At 49.6% G+C, this 16569-nt stretch overlaps 1 protein-coding gene across 9 annotated transcripts in view; it reads right to left on the reverse strand.

Moving 5' to 3' along the window:
• The window catches only part of HEG1 (heart development protein with EGF like domains 1), a 56646-nt gene that overhangs the window by 23543 nt on the left and 16534 nt on the right, over positions 1-16569 (reverse strand). For 5 of the 9 annotated variants that reach the window (XR_012836169.1, XR_012836170.1, XM_075757098.1 and 2 more), the window contains exons 2-13: positions 13417-13695; positions 12183-12413; positions 11513-11806; positions 10629-10817; positions 9806-10111; positions 9081-9395; positions 7662-7994; positions 6436-6744; positions 5411-5740; positions 4424-4723; positions 3556-3888; positions 363-1724 (exon numbers count right to left, since the gene is read on the reverse strand). Coding sequence is in view for 7 of the 9 variants with exons in the window: in XM_075757098.1 (XP_075613213.1) it covers positions 363-1724; positions 3556-3888; positions 4424-4723; positions 5411-5740; positions 6436-6744; positions 7662-7994; positions 9081-9395; positions 9806-10111; positions 10629-10817; positions 11513-11806; positions 12183-12413; positions 13417-13695 (4581 nt within the window). In the remaining 2 variants the exon portion in view is untranslated. The remainder of the gene's footprint in view (positions 1-362; positions 1725-3555; positions 3889-4423; positions 4724-5410; positions 5741-6435; positions 6745-7661; positions 7995-9080; positions 9396-9805; positions 10112-10628; positions 10818-11512; positions 11807-12182; positions 12414-13416; positions 13696-16569) is intronic. The other 4 variants (XM_075757100.1, XM_075757099.1, XM_075757101.1 and 1 more) reach the window with 4 other exon arrangements.

The following is a 16569-nucleotide window of genomic DNA, read 5'->3' on the forward strand; positions in this document are numbered from 1 at the left end:
AAATAAGACAGATATTGATCAATATTGTCCACCTATTGACAAATATAAAATGCATCCTATGCTTACCTGGAATGCCAGTCAGCTTTATTTTCTTAAAATTCTCAAATTTCAGCTTAACATTTCTATCAGAAATGTTCACCAAAATGCTCACCCTTTTTCAGCAGTTCAGCTTGATTGCTAAACCCTTAGCTTAAGAATACCAACATGGAAGCCAAGTTCTTATCCTCAAACCCTGCTGAAAACAGACTTATACATACATACATACATACATACCCCTTCACAGACCCTTAAAGTGGGACCCAGGCATTCCTGGCCCACTCGTCCCTGGCCCCACCACTGCTGAGCACCATTAGACACATTACCTGTTGCCGGAGATGACATCTTCAGCCCAGTTGTGCTACTCGACAGAGGAACAGTGGTTGGTTTGGTAGCAGCCAAAGTAGTTGCAATGCTCACAGTGGTCTTGCTGGTTGGAGGGGCTTCAGAAGGACTTGTAACAGGGATGTTTTCCTCAGTGACTCTACCAGGCCTTGCAGTGGTGGGATCCACAGCTTCTCTGCTTTCACCAGTGGTATATACATGCTTAGTGGCAGTGGACGTTTGAGCTCTGTGGGCTTTCATGGTGCTAGCATCACCTGGGGTTGGCCAGTGACTGGCTGGTGTTGTCAGCACAGGAGGTTTCACTGTGGTCAGTGCCACTGCAGGGATGATGATGCTGTGGTTTGTTGCACTTGGTGAAGGACTAAGAGGTGCATCTGTTGGTCTAGTCTGTGGGGAGTCGCTGGCCATGGTGAGCAGTGGCGTTGCCTTCCCAAAGCTGCCCTCCTGGGTGGTGGCTGCACTTGGCGAGGCAGTCTCCGTTACTGTCATGGCAGCAGACATGGACACGACGCGTTCACCAAGCTGCTCCATGGGCCCCGTAGGGAGAGGAGACCCGGTGGAGGTGAAGGTGGTGCTGTGATGGGGCTGATGCGTGACACTGTGCTTGTTGGTCTCTCTGGGCGAGCTCTCAGCCACGGCGGCTGTGGAGGGCACCCGCCTGACCACAGTTGTAGCTGTAGAGGTGCTTGCTTGATCACTATCGTTGGACTGTGAGACAGATGATGGTGATGAAAACAGAGGCAATAAAGATGCTAATGAATAAGATGGGGAAAGCAATGAGGAAGTGGGCAAGGAGGACGACAAAGCCTGCAGAGGAGGTGAAGATGCCATCACAGAGGATGAGAGTGGCTCAGATGATTCTGATGATGTAAACAGGTAAGTTGGTGGTGGTGTTGATGACAGCGAGTGATGCAGCGATGACAGTGAGGAAGAGGCTGGAAATGCTGATGATAGAGATGATCTGCCAGTGGTCAACAACTCAGAGTCAGTGTTGAAGAGAGTTGTATTTTGTACGCTGCCTGCAGAAGCAGAAGTCAACAGCTTGGAAGAGTGTACCAGCAACGGCTCCGTAGATGGTTCAACAAAACCACCATCACTAGATACATTGCTCCTCCTATCCTGTGCCACAGAAGATTTGGATGAATCAGAAGGATTGGAAATTTCGGAAAAAAAGGTAGAACTTTCTGAGGAGTCAGCAGAGGTGCTGCTATTCGAGATAGACAGGAGGGTCCTTTCTCCTCCTCTGGTATATGTAGTTGAAATGTATGTGCCGTCTGTATGAGAAACTGAGGTCCTTTTCTCAGCATCAATGCTACTGACTGGCTGATGGCTACTTGAAAAGCCTGGAGTAAAAGGTAAAAATATATTGGAAAGACAGAGTAATATGAAAGTATTTTGATGTCATATTAAAATCACTTGCTAAATACATAAATACACTTGTCTGTGAACTGGCCCACGCTCTTCTAAAAATTTATAGCACCATCCAAGCATGAGTATTGAATTAGGAGTCTTCGGCACTCCTTAATTGATTGTAAAATGGTGAACTCGGACAGACACAAGGCTCCCGTGAAATGCGTAGGTTTCTAAAACACTGTTCTTCTAGTATTGCTTTTCTAATGTGATTGAGCACTTATCATTCCATGATATTTTGTGGCAAGCTAAGGAAGAAAACCCATCTGTTCTCTTTATCACTCATAATTTATAAAACTCGTATCCTCTCCCTCTTATCCTCCATTCCCAACTGAAGAATATCTATCTTCAGTCAGTTTGTTTTTACACACAGTGAACTTCATGCCTCTGCAGGATGAAATTATTACATTATGTTAATTTGCAGCTTATCATGAAGTCATTGATTGAAAACTTTGCAGTCAGGAAATCCTAAATGAGTAGCACATCAGTCTTCAAAAAATTCAGATTATTTAACATAAAAGGTGCAGTCAATCCTATAATACAAATTTCAGGATGTACAGCTAAGTTCAGCAATCTCTAAAAATAAAAAATAGTGTATTGAAAATTTGGTTTAATGCCACAATTGACTTAGGTCATAATGAAACAATTCTGAAAGAATCACACAAAAAAACCCAGTTAGGATGCAAAAAATGTAACATGGCCATCAAAACACAAGAGTTTCCCTGCTTGGGTTCATGGCTTCACTTCTGGAATGATTCCCCAGCTAGGTGGGATCTGTCTTTGAGTCCTTTGATGAAAACCATCCAGAGGGACCTTGACAGGCTTGAGAGGTGGGCTCTTGCGAACCTCATGAAGTTCAACAAGGCCAAGTACAAGGTCCTGCACATGGGTCGGGGCAATCCCAATCACAGCTACAGGCTGGGTGAAGAAGGGATTGAGAGCAGCCCTGAGGAGAAGGATTTGGGTGTGTTGGCTGATGAGAAGCTCAACATGACCCAGAAATGTGCTCTTGCAGCCCAGAAAGCCAACCGTATCCTGGGCTGCATCAAAAGAAGCGTGACCAGCAGGTCAAGGGAGGGGACTCTCCCCCTCTACTCCACTCTCATGAGACCCCACCTGGAGTACCGCATCCAGCTCTGGGGTCCCCAGTACAAGAAAGACATGGAGCTGTTGGAGCAAGTTCAGAGGAGGCCACGAAGATGATCAGAGGGCTGGAGCACCTCTCCTATAAAGACAGGCTGAGAGAGTTGGGGTTGTTCAGCCTGAAGGAGAGAAGGTTCCAGGGGGACCTAATTGTGGCCTTGCAGTACCTGAAGGGGCCTACAAGAAATCTGGAGAGGGACTGTTTACAAGGGTATGTAGTGATAGGACAAGGGGTAATGGCCTTAAGCTGAAGGAGGGGAGATTTAGATTAGATGTTAGAAAGAAATTCTTTACTGTTAGAGTGGTGAGGTACTGGAACAGGTTGCCCAGAGAAGTTGTGGATGCCCCATCCTTGGAAGTGTTCAAGGCCAGGTTGGATGGGGCTTTGGGCAACCTGGTCTAGTGGTGGGTGTCACTGCCCATGGCAGGGGGTTTGAACTAGATGATCTTTAAGGTCACTTCCAACCAAATCATTCTATGGTTCTACGAAAACATCCCCCTGACTGAACCCACAGGTGGAATTGCATATACGAACGAATGAGAACTTTGTACACAACACAGATAAATGCAGGACAATGTGAACTGCTCCGCCCAAATGTACACTGGTAGACACTAACTTACTTGTGAGATCGTTTTGGAAAGACGAGTAAGTGGGTGTCTTGGAAGAACGTGTGAAGAGTGTCTCTGTCACAAAGCCTGCAAAGCCACTGCCGCCGGCCGAGACATTGGCTGTCCCACTTTGCTCCACCGACACCGGCTGAGCCGGCTCTGGAGAGCTGGTGATTTCGGCATAGGAAGCGGAAGTCTCCATGCCACCGGCCAGCGCACCACCTGTGACCATCCTCCCTCCATCGCCAGCAGACATGGATGAACTGTAGGCAGGATCACTGATGGGGCTGGACATCCTCTCCTCGGCACTTGAGCTGCTTAGGGAGTGATGGCTGCTGCCCACAGCTGGAATAGGATCAAAAAGTAGGCATCTGATTTTATCATCTCAGAGCAGAGAGCACTTGTGAGTTCTACAATAATTCTGTTTGGAAATGCAGATTAATAAAATTGCACGGATAAACACAGATTAAATACAGATTAAGTAGATCCCACATATCTATCACCTTAAATGTGGATTTAACATACAAAGCCTACTCCAAAGAAACAGGACTGTCCAAATACAGAGGGACAGTCAGTGCCATTAGTCATAATGGCATGTTTATGTTATTTATAATTATCACCCCAACCCAGGCAGGTAGTAGATGCGTCCTACAGCAAGAAGCTACACATCTCATTCCTGAGAGTTTTTTGTTAAGCATCAACAGCTGCAGATATACAGCACCAAGGAGCAGAATCACCACCGCTTGTAAATCCTGCCCATGACACCCGCCACAGATCTGACACGTGTTGGTGGTCATATCAACCCCATGGAAGAGGGGAAGGGAGAGGCAGTGGGTTTTTTCCTAATTCAAATGCCATCCCAGAGTTCAGAAAAACTCACTGGCAGGTTCACTGGCGGCTGAGAAATAGGTGGAGACCCTGGATGAAAGAGTGACCTTGGGCTCTGGGTACCCTGCTCGACCAGACGAGATGTGTCCTGATCCAGGCCATGTCGTGGGGGACAGCAGAGGACCAGTGCGGGGCTCCCCAGCTGTGTCCAGGTGAGACGTGGGGCTTTCTGCTGCTGTGCTCCACATGCCACGGTTAGCTGCAGCCTGCGATGTCCTCTCTTTGTGGCTGGAGAGTGTGGTTGAGACGTACGTGGTCTCAGTAGGAGCACCAGAAACTCTTCTTCCTCTCTCTGTAATTGCAAAGCCAAGATACACACACATATATATGTAAATATATAGAGAGAGAGTATATTAATAATACCTCTACAGGGACTAAAATCTGAATGTTTCAATTCCCAAAGCGGAGGTGGCACTTGGTGACCAACATCACTTATTTGCTAGGTGGGGTTCCCAGGTGATCTGTACTTTTCCCCTTTACACTGGAAAAATAAAACAGATTGGGAGTGCATGGCATTTCTGAAGAACAGTGGCAGGGAGGGAGGACCTGGTTTTGAACATTCTGCAGAAAATTCCCTTGGGTGGATCAGTGGGTTTCAAACCAGCTCTGGTGGTCCAGAAGCAGAGCTGGGGCTGAAACAGATGATAACTGGGATATAAGGAAGGGCAAAAAGTCTACCAATCCCTCGCCTCATCTCATGCCAGATTCTCCCAGTTTGAGGGTTGATCACCTTCACACACGGCCCAGAAGAGCTGCCTGGCCATCTAGTTCCTGACACAAGAAGGGCTGCCCCAAGGCAGAGGGTGCCATGAGGTGAATAATTTGCTGACCGTGCAGGGCTCAGCCTCCCTTCCCTATAAACCAGGCTTGTTAAAAAGGCAAATCTAGTTTAAAGCTAGAAAAAGGAAGGTGGGAGGTTGGGACAGGGGCGAGGAGAACAGATGCCCTCCATGGCAAACTGGGAAACCACAAGACCCACCTGAAGCAGTTGGTGAAGGCAAAGGCACTGAAACACCAGGAGGAAACGCAGGCAGTGGCTTAGTTGCAAGCTCATCGAGTCCAGCACTGCTCTGCGAAACATTGCTCTGCCTCCCAGGCTCTGTTGACGATGAGGATGGCAGAATGACCACGTCCATGGACCTGGTGTGGGGTGAAGCAGGAGTGGAGCTCCCTGCTGTGTTGGATGCTGCACGGGTGTCTGAAACAGGCACCGTGATCCTCTCCCCACCGCTGGTGGCCGTCACCGAGCTAGGTGTACTGGTGAGAGGAGCATCGGGCAGGCGTCCTCCCGTAGCCAAGGTCCCTTCTGCTGAGAAAGGACAAAGCAGAATGGATTTATGCACACTGAGCTATAAACAGGTGGGTGCGTTCTCTTCCATCAACACCCTTAGGCTGACGGCACAGATATAACGTGGCAGAAGATCTAAACTTGGAGAAAACTGTGAAGACACAACCCTTTCCTGTGCAAGAGAGTGCTGCTCACAGAAGGACACCCCGAAGAGGGCATTAGGAACAAGTCATGGGAGCACGGTTGAGTTTGCTTCCCTTCAGTGCTGCTCCCAGTGCCAGTCCAGCCGTGGGTGCCGCGCCTGCACCACCACCACAGCACCCAGGGCGAGTGAGGTGGGGTTACAGTGGCACCTAATTCCCTGATACTCGAAACAAAGCTCGACAGGGCCATGCGGGGTCAGTATATGCTGCATTTGCATCCCGGGGTGGGAGTCAGGAATGACTGGTGTTGCCTCCTGCTTGTATAAACACAGCCAACAAGGTGGTCTTGAAATGGTGCTGCCTCAGAAAACACAACAAGCGTCAGGGCCAGGCTTCTCTTGCAGTAAGGTTGGGTTCTTCTGGTGACTAAATGCAAAAAACAGCTAATGCATGAAATTTTCCTCCATAATGCCCGATGCCATTGTATAGAATCTTCTAGCGGGCCCTCACTCCACACAGAGTGGATGTTTGTGGTCTACAGAAAGAAGCCCTATGGGGATGGTCAGAGCTCACCTGGGGAAGCACTTTCCAAAGCAGACGGTGAGCCTGTGAGCAACAGGTCCATGGACGACGCTGTGGCACCTCGGCCACCACCAGCCTGGGCTCCCAAAGATGACCAGGTATGGTCTGGAGAGCTGATGGTTTCAGTACCAGTGGCAGAAATCTCTGTTGTTTGGGTCAGCCTGGTGCTGGCTGGCAGAGACCTTAACGTCCTCCCTCCACCCTTGGTGGCTGTTGTGGAAACAGAGGCGCTGGTGGTGGGGAAATCGGTTCTTCCCTCTGTCGACAGGATGCTGAGTGACACATGGCTGCTTCCAGTAGCTAAGATGTGATAAAGAAACAATTCACACTTTTACACATGTGAAACTATAAATAAACAGATGAGCTTTCTTCCAGTAACACCCAGAGGCAGTAAGTACATGCACAACTAGAAAATATGAGAAGATGTCAATCCAGAGAAAATAGGAAATTTCCAAAGATGTGAATCCTTCCTACAGAAATTGGTCTTCTAAAAAACATTGCTTGATGCTGAGAAAAGTGCTATTATATAAAAACTGTTGAATTACTAACACTGTGCACTTGATTTCACCATTATGTGCCTGAGTGCACTCCATGCTGCTAGAACAAACAAATACCATAACAACTTTGAAAAGCCTGGAAATCAGTTCAGACGAGGCACAACGCTGAGCAGTGTGAAGGTCCTAAGGAAACCTGAAGAAATGGGATCAGGGGGATCAGACCCCTTCAGCACCACAGTGGGGTCTAGGACCAAACAGCAGCATGAAGGACCTCAGAGACCAGATTCAAAGTCACCTTAAATTTGTTGAGCTGGTTCAATTTCTGGGAAGCAGCATGGTCTAAGGGGTAGGACAGAGGGCAGGAACTGAAGTCCAGCCCCTGGGACTGCAGGGACATGATCTAATCCTCGATTGTTTAGTTCTCTTGCCTATAAAATGGAGATAGCAACTGGAGATAGTAAAAAAAAGAATCGTGATTTGAATGTTAATTATTTTTCTTGGTGTAATGAAACTTCCCACACATGCGCCCTTTCTGTAAAAAACCCAAACCACATTTTTTGATCAAGCAACAGCTGAAATATTTCAGACACAAAATCACACTGCATCCTTCCAAACAATATATTCTGCATAGCAGAAGAGAGTCAGGCAAGTCTAAGATACAGTAACAGCCCTCCTTTTACTTACAAGAAAAATGGTATTTCACTTCTAACTTGAGCTCACCTGGGGAAGGACCTTCTGAAGGAGAGTGAGAACGTGTTAGTGAAGGGTCTGCCACCCGCTTGGTGAAATCTGTGATTTCTCTGAACCCACGAACTCCGTAGGTGTCTCTCACAGAAGACGCAGACGAGGATCGGATCGTGCCCAAGGTCCCGTACATGCCACCACTGGACGTGGAGACTTCTGCTGCCCATCGGCTGCTGCCCATGGCAGTCCTTGGGGACCTCCCGCCGCTGCTGCTGGCCGTGGCTGAAATGAAAGCGCTGGTGGGAGAGGAAGCAAGGGGGATTTTCTCTGTTGTTGAGCTGTTAACTGGTCGGTGGCTGCTCCTGACACCTAAGATGCAATAAAACCAAGTTTTATTTATGCATATAGAGCTATGCATTTCGGGGATTGTTTGTACAGCATACATTTCTATACTGTTCATTGAGAAATTGAATAGACCAAGTCCTCAAACTGGAAAAGGTGCTCCTCTGGGAAGAGGTGAATCCTTTATGTTCAAGCACACACGGCTTACAAAAAGCCATGAAAAATGACACCTTAAAACCATGGTTTTTCACTGCACGCTGTGCACAATACCTGCTTTACACATTTAAGCTGCCTTCAAGCCTGTTTATATCAGGAGTACACACCTCGAATTTCAAACCAAATCTAGAGGACGAGCTAAACCAGGTCTGGTTTAGGTTTTCTAGTGACAGTCCAGAGACCCAAGCTGCAGCCTCAGTGCCGGGCTGACAGCACGGCCATGGGGCTGAGCCCCCCACAGCACCAGGCACAGCCTCACCCGTAAGATGCTCAGAAACACCCCGGTGCCCCAGCCTGGTGTTCGACCCAGCCTGATTTACGCCATGTCTAGCAGGCGTGCTGCCCCAGGGCTCTCCCAAACTGCAGCGCTGGGGACGCCGATATTTCACCAGCTCACCAGGAGCAGGAGCTGCACTATGACTCGCAGAATGATGGGCTTAATTGTGAATTAATGGTGAATGATGGGGCAGAGCTCACTTGGGACCACTCCCAAGGGCAGGGGACGAGTCAGTACTTGCTGTGGGGACCCCCAAAACATCGCCTCTCTTACAGACCAGCCTGCACGGCAGACACTACGCTGGGCGACGGCTGCAAATCCTCAGCCAAAGTGTCTCCGGCAGGGAAAAAGCACATGCACATATTTCTAAACCACGGCTGCTTTTCCCAGCACGGGAGTTTCATTAGCAATGAGGACATTGATGTTTTTCGCTTTTTCACCCAAAAGCTGAGATCCACTCCCACCCTTCCCCTCAGCCCCGCTGCCAGCCCAATGCAGCCAGCAATAAAAACACCCACGTATCCAATAGTGACTGATGGCCATATCTAAAGACAAACAGCACAGGGATGTGAAATCCCATCCAACCCCAAAGCAGCCAACTTTCAGACTTAGAAATTTACCTCTGGAAGTACTTTCGGAGGCAGAGAGGGAGCTTGGGAGCAAAGGCTCCCCAGGAGGCGCTGGGAGGTCGGTGGCTTCCCGTGAGCCATTAGGATGGTGTGTCCCGGTCCCCAAGGAAGAGGATGTCCCCCCCAAAGTGCTGGTGGGATCAGTGCTGGTGGCAGAGCCCCCTGTCACCTCAGCTGTGTGGCCATTTGGGGGGGACCCCGGTGCCCCCGCTGCCACGCTGGGCTTGTCAGCACCATGGGCGTCCGAGTGCAGCGTCGCTTCTTCTGCAGCTGGGATGCTCTTGGGTTCGTAATTGCTGCTAAAGGCTAAAAAAAATAAGAAGAGAAATACAAAACTGCATACACGTAAATGAAAACAGCTGGGTAGGTTTCATCCCGCTATCAGTAGATGCAGACAATGTATATGTGAATATTCAATACGGAAATATTTAATACTGGGAAATCATTAAGACAGAGAAAAAAAATTGTCTCTCTATAGGAACTCTAAAGTTATTGCTTGCAAAATTCAGCTGAAAGTTTTCAAGGAAAATCTGTCCTCCTCTTCCAACAAGAATAATATTTATCCATACTTTCATTTCTGTAAAATGTTTTTAAACGTACAGAATGTGCCAAATACAATATTATTCCTCCTTTCTTTAAAATAAAAAGGATGTATTTTGTTTATAAAGAGTCTTTAAATAATGTTCTGAGTTATACAGCTAGCTATCAAAACTCACTCATGGAAGCACTTTCCGAAGCAGACGGCGAGCCCGTGAGCAACAGGTCTGCGGCACCTCTGCCACCACCCTGGGCTGCCACAGACATCTCAGGAGACCGGGTCTGGTCTGAAGAACTGGTGATTTCGGTACCAGAGGTGGAAATCTCTGTTGTTTGGGTCAGCCTGGTGCTGTCTGGCAGAGACCTTAACGTCCTCCCTCCACCCTTGGTGGCTGTTGTGGAAACGGAGGTGCTGGTGGTGGGGAAATCCGAAACTCTGCTCTCCGTGGACAAGACGTTGGATGGCTGGTAGCTGCTTCCAATGGCTACGGCACAGTAAAAAAACCCCCTAGATTTATACTTATGAAATTATAAACAGATGGATCCATTTTCTTCCCAGATGCTTACAGCGCACATACGGATATTAAGCATAGGAAGTTTTCAATCTGGACAAAGTGCTCTTTTGGAAAGGCATGAATCCCCTCGCTGCAGGAAGACCTTGCACAAAACCTGGGGCTCACTGCCAGGGCAGCACGGCTTCGCGAGAGCTGGAGTGGCTTGGCCAGAGGGAAACCCCTCGGGACAAGGACAGCAGGGACTTGTCTTTAAATCCCACCTCTGCTCTAAGACTGGTGGAAATTGGCCCAGGCTCTCTTAGGTTTTTGGGGTTTTTTTGGTAGGTTGAACACAGCATCAAACAGCAGAGGAAACCTGAGCGTGGCCACATACCCAGGTGAGTCGACAGCTCACTACACATCCCAGGACTTAACGGGACACAGGGAAAAATCCTTAAGGAAGCACAAAATAGGGTAAAACAACAAACTGTAGACTAACTGAGCTCACCTGTGGCAGTGCTTTCCAAAGCCAGGCGAGAAGGGGTGAGCTGGTGCTCCGTGGAGAGCCCGGGGAAACGTCCCTGTGCCGGGGCCACTGAGGAGGGTGCTGAGGCCAGGGGCTGAGCCACGGAGCCAGGTGCTGTTTTTTGGATACCGGACCTCGGGTTTTTTGCAGCTCTGATGCTGCTCTCAGTAGCTGTAACAGGGGGAAGGGATGTGTCAGTGTGAGAACCCTGAAGATGTGTTTGCTCCTGGCAAGCCCCAGGCACAGGACAAGGATTCAGCAACGCCAAGGTTTTCAGTAAGTTCATGTGGAGTGGGGCAAAGTCTCCGTTTCTGAGAGCTCCAGAAATTAGCTGCTTGCAAAGCAAGCGAGGGGAAGCTGCGGAGCCCAGGGATCTCAGGTTTGTTGTCCTGTACGGGTTGTTGAAGCACAGGCGTCTCACCCTGTCTAGCCGAGAGCAAACCCACCCGGCATGGCTGTGAGCGTGGGCTACCAACCTCACGCCCCACCACAGCACCACTCAGGTGGGACACACAGCTCAGACGGGGCTGGGACCTTGCCTTTGCTCTGCAGCTGGCACTGAACAAGCCGAGATATTTTGCAGCTGCAGATACCCACCCTGCCGAAAACACAGTGATAAGGTCCAAAGACTTTTCTTCTTTTTTTTTTTTTTTTAAAAAGTGGAAAGTGTTGGGGGTTTTTTGGACCAAATTATTTTTTTCCATTGCTTTTTTCTACTTTTGGCAGGGAATTTCAGCTAACCATCCAAATAATAACAAACAGAGCACATCATACAAAATACAGCATTTTCTCTGTTTCAAGAAAGCAAAAGCTATATAAAGGCTTTTTAAAGCTATAAAACAAATCCGTGGGCCAGCAAAGCTCACCTCCAAAAGCACTGTCTGTGGCAGGCAATACTGTGAGCGAAGGGCTTGTGGAGTCCCCCGTGACATCCCTGGGGTGTAGCACGATGCGGTTTGCACCAGTCTGGGTACTGGAGGCTTGGGGGGAAGACTGGGACTGCCCCGGAGAGCCAGGGAGGGGGGTGGTGGGGAGGAGCCGCAGCGTCCCCCCGATGCTCCCCGAGGAGCTGGGTGAAGTGGCTGCAGTGCCCGTGGGAGGGCTGCCAGGCGGCTCCGTGCCCACCCAGCCACTCGCCGGTCGAGAGGGGCCGCCGGTGTCTGCAAGGCAACAGGGGAAAGTAAATGAGAGCACAGAGACGGGCTGCGCTGCCCACCCAGCATCCTCCGCTGTCACCTTCCACCTTCCCCCGCAGCCCGCAGTCCCCTTGCCTGTATTCTGCCTACAGCAAATTCGTGTTTGGGAGCTGCACCGAGTAATTCATAATTTTCAAGGCCAGGAGAAGCCGCACAGATCCTTCTCTCCACCCTCGTGCATGAAGCAAGCCAGAAAACCGCGCTGAGCGCATGGTGAGGATGGAGGGCTGGATCCAGCACACAAAGCTCTAGCAAGGCAGGGGAGCCAGGCTTAACCGATGCCCAGGTTCTCCAGGGAACAGCATCCACCTTGTTCCCAGGCTGAACTGGGATGGCTCACCCAGGTGACGAGTCTCCACAGATGAAGGCAGCAGCACTGTCCTCGTCTCGTTGTCAAACCCCACCATGTCCCAGGCCCCACGGCTCCCGTTCAGCATCCTCTCGGTCGAACTGGTGCTGACGGCTGCCCAAACTGGCGGCATGCTCTCGGCAGTTGCAGGGGTGCTGGGAGAAGCCAGAGCCCTCTTGCCTCTCTCCTGGCTGCCCGCAGCATGGTGATGGCTTCCAGCGGCTGGAAAGCAATGCAGGGAGTGTCATGTTCCCCCTGGATGAGTTAATTTGTCTCGGCTGCGGTGGCAGCAGCATCACTCGCAGTGGTACCCAGCCCTCCCATAAGCAATAGGTAGGGTCCCATCTGCATCCCTCATGTCTCCTCTGTTTAACACAGAGCACAGTGCAAGAGGGACTGCTGGCAACAGAGGGTTTCTGTCACCAAAAAAAATCGGTATTTCAAAACTTGTCTTCATTTGTGCATGGCAAAAGAAACACAGATTTTTTTAAAAAAATAAACATTACAAATGCAGAAGGCAGTAAGGAGCTTACACCAGGATAGGCAGCAGCTGGCAGCCTGGACAGGCCAGCTCCACACTCTAGTCCCGAAGCAGGAAAAAAAAATGAGGAATTAAAAAATTAAAAACTTCTATGCTCATCTCAGCAAGACACTTATGTCATCCGGGGATAGTAAGAAAAAAAACTGAGGTGGGTACAGGGCAATCAGCACAGTGTGAGAACCAGGCTTTGATTTAGTGCATTCTTAAAAAAATACATTGGTTTACTCATGACCAAATGTGGTGAAGATTACGAACAAGCCCAAAGGTAAATGTTGCACAATTCCCATGTGAGGACCTCAGCTACAAATCATGATGCAGATGGTCAGATATTTTTAACTTAGGCAGTTAAAATCTAGGTTGGGTTTGTGTTGGGGTTCAGCTCCTCCTGGGAGGAGGTGTGGGGATGCCGGGGGGTCTCCGCTTTGCGTGCAGCCTTCAAGCTCTGTGGATGGGCAGGACTCCCTGGGGTGCTGCTGGGTGGTGAGTAACAACAGCAGCAGCTCCCAAGAATCACCTTCATTGTAATGTTAAAAGAAAAAAAAAAAATCAGCTTTCCTGGGACTGGATTTCTTCCAAAAATCTGAATTTCTAGCAGCGATGTGGGAATAATTCCTGACCCACTGGCTATGCTCGGTCCATGGGCTGGGTACAGAAAATGGGGACTCTCGCATTGATGAAACTCACCGGGAGGATGGTGACGGGTGGGCAGGTGGGTTGCCGTCCTGGCAGACGGGCTGTCTGGGGGTCCTGCTTCTGGTGGGGTGACATCCCCACTGCCGGTGGGGGAACCAACATGTCCCATGACGCCGCTCACCGCGGGCACCGCACCGTGCCTGGCAGGTAGCGATGCCCCCTCCCTGCTCCCAGCCAGCGTCATCACCAGCTCCACGGTGTCCATGAGAGGACCAGAAGTCCTTATCTCCGTATCTGAACTTCTTCTCACCTGATGGCTGCTTTCAATGACTGAAAGGAAAAACAAGATTAAAATCCCATCAATACTGAATATGCAGGCATGGCTTGTTGCAGTAACACCGAGGCTAAGCTCTGATCTCATTTACAATAGAAAAAAATTGCATAATCAAAACATAGATATGAAATTTATTTTTGGGTTCACACCAGTGGAAATTAGATTGGTCTGTGGGGCCAAATGGCGAAACCCATCTTTCTGTGCAAGGTTAATTCAATTCAGTACCCCCCATGCTTTTTTGTGTGTGTTACGAGAAATAAATCTTTAAAGGAGCAAAAAGAAAGTCTTAAACAAATAACCGATGGAGATACGTGCAGTGTGGAGTCCATGGGAGGAGTGTGTAGGTCCTGCTCCATCCTAAACGTGTTTGGGTTTGCTCTCTTGCTCCTGCTGGAAGCTGCTCCAAACTCTCACCTTTCCTATCATCCAGAATCATTTTCGCATTTCATTAGAAAATGAATAAACACATTTATGGAATAAATGCTGGTTCCCAAGCTAGCATTACCCTTTAGCTTCACTAGCTTTTCCTCTCCATCCACTCACTACCCACCATGCTGATGTGCAACAACAGCAATCTCATCCCCTCTTTGCACAAGTTGCTTCTGCATTTCTACCATCTGCTGTACCTCATGGACCCAGAAACTACTTCTACCAGGGACATCAACAGGCATTACACGCTTTAGGGGATCTCCAAAAGCACACAGATGGCTGTGTGCATCTCTAGAATATAAACATGTTCCCAAATTGGGCCTCAAGCGAAGAGGGAAGACGTTACTCAGTAGCCAACTTCTCGGCTCAATCATTAATGCTGACTGCCGGCGGCAGCAGCAGGACTCGGTGCAGTAGCTGTAGCTTCAGCCTTGGAGCTGCCATCCAGCCTGGTACCGCCTGGAGCACAGCATCTAGTGACAGCTGCCGTGAGCAGTTCCAGTGGGATTTGCCGGGGGAATTGGGGTTTCCAGCCTGCGCTACCAACCAGGGCTGCGTGAGGATTTCCCTGCACATCACTCATGTGAAAACCAGCAGCAACCGTCCCTGCTCTGCTCCAGCCCCGAGGCTTTGCAGGCACTGCAGCCTCAGGTGCTCTTCAAAGCCCACAACAAGTCAAAGCGAGTCCAAATCGCAGCTGCATCATCTGAAACAGCAAGATCCCAGTTTTGTCATTATCTTCCTTATGACCAAGATGCAATCTCTGGGCTGGAGTAGCCCAACGCACGCTCGCCTTGCTGAGCGGGCAGAATGGGAGCCTGGCTAGGGAAACTCCAGTGTAGGGTGACAGGCTCTGAAACCTCCCAAGAAATTGAGAAAAGTGACATATTTTGGGAGGGGAACTCTCCCCACTTTGCAGCTTGGAGATCCACCAGGCTATGGGACATGTCCTGCCTGTCACGCACATGGCATCTCAAAACCGGGCTGCAGATGATACACAGGCAGGAGCTAAAGACACCGCTCAGGCCCTGCCCAAAAGCTCTGATGTTGAATGTTAAGCCTTGCACATCTGTCCTTGGCCTCCAAGCACCTTCTGTAAGAAATCTGTGCCTTGGAGAAACACCCACGGGACACCTACTCCTCCTTGCCTTGCGCATCTCCTTCGGGGTTGCTGTACCACCCACGGCAGCGGTGGCAATTCCAGGAGCGGTCTCCTCTCTCCATCTGCAATAGCTTCGGTGGGAACTCACCAAGAAAAAAAAGAGGTATCTGGGTAGGACAGTCTGCGTTTCATCCTGGGAGTCTGAGCACCACGAGGCCCACGAAGACAAGAGCTGCAGTGGAGCAGAGCCCTTCGGGTGCCTTTACTGAGAGCCCTAGCCACGGCTGCAACGCCCACCTCGCGAGCAGCCGCTGCCGCCTGGAGCCTGCTGTGAGCCACCTCCTGTCCCGTGTAACAAGCTGCTTCTTGTCGTCATTTGGACGAGGGGATGCGAAGTCGAAAGGGACGCTTGCTACGCTCGTTTGCAAGCCAATACCCAGCCTGTAATTGTAGCCCTCAAGTCCATTTATAGCAGCCCCAACGCTGAAAAATTTGGGTGTGCTGGAGGGCGGCGCACTGAATTTCTCTCCTTTCCCCCCTCGCTAAAAGCTTTCAGCTGTGCAGCCCATGCTCACTGTGCCCCAGCAGCTGGCTTTCCTGCACAGAAAAAAGGCAAAGCAGCAGATGCTTAAAGAAACCCTTAGGGGATGAGCACAGACAGAGGGAAATTTGCTTTCTCAGGTTGCCAAGTCATTTGTCAACAAGGGCTCCAGCCAGGCACGCTAAAATATATAGCGGGGCACTGCAGCAGGCATTTAATTGCCACTTCTTAAAAATAACCCTGGAAATGCCAGCAAGCAGTACCTACAGCTACAACCCTTGATTGAATGCAACCAGTTCAAAAGTAAAATGCTGGTGGTTGCTTGTCTGGTTGTTGTTTGCCCTGCAAATTCACCTGGAAGTTTTCTCTATCCTCTTTTGGCTCTGCAGAGCTGCTGGGAATAAAAGGAGGCAAAACCCTTCCCCTTACCATGGGCACCAGCAAACCTGGCTGTGAGTGCAGCCAGGGAGTGGTCGGGCTGAATAAGAAGGTATTATTTACACAGGCTCTTTTAGAATCATCTGGCATTTTTAACTCTGTCCTGCAAGGTATGCCAGGCCCTGGTGCAGGGAGGAAAACCTTGTGCCAGCATGGGCTCAGCTGCCCAGTTTGGTGGGTACAGAGCATGAGCCATGCTGGAAAAAGCAACCCACAGCATGTAGTAAGGAAACTCGAAAAAATCAGGCTGCTCAACAAAATAGACATGAAGTCTTAGCTCATCACAGAGCCATCAAACCTGCCACAAGTGTAAGACAACCGCAAACTCCTCTTTGACTTGCCTACAGAAGTTAGCCTTCA

This window comes from Balearica regulorum, chromosome 6 (genome assembly GCF_011004875.1).
Source record: "Balearica regulorum gibbericeps isolate bBalReg1 chromosome 6, bBalReg1.pri, whole genome shotgun sequence".
Classification (NCBI taxonomy): domain Eukaryota; kingdom Metazoa; phylum Chordata; class Aves; order Gruiformes; family Gruidae; genus Balearica; species Balearica regulorum.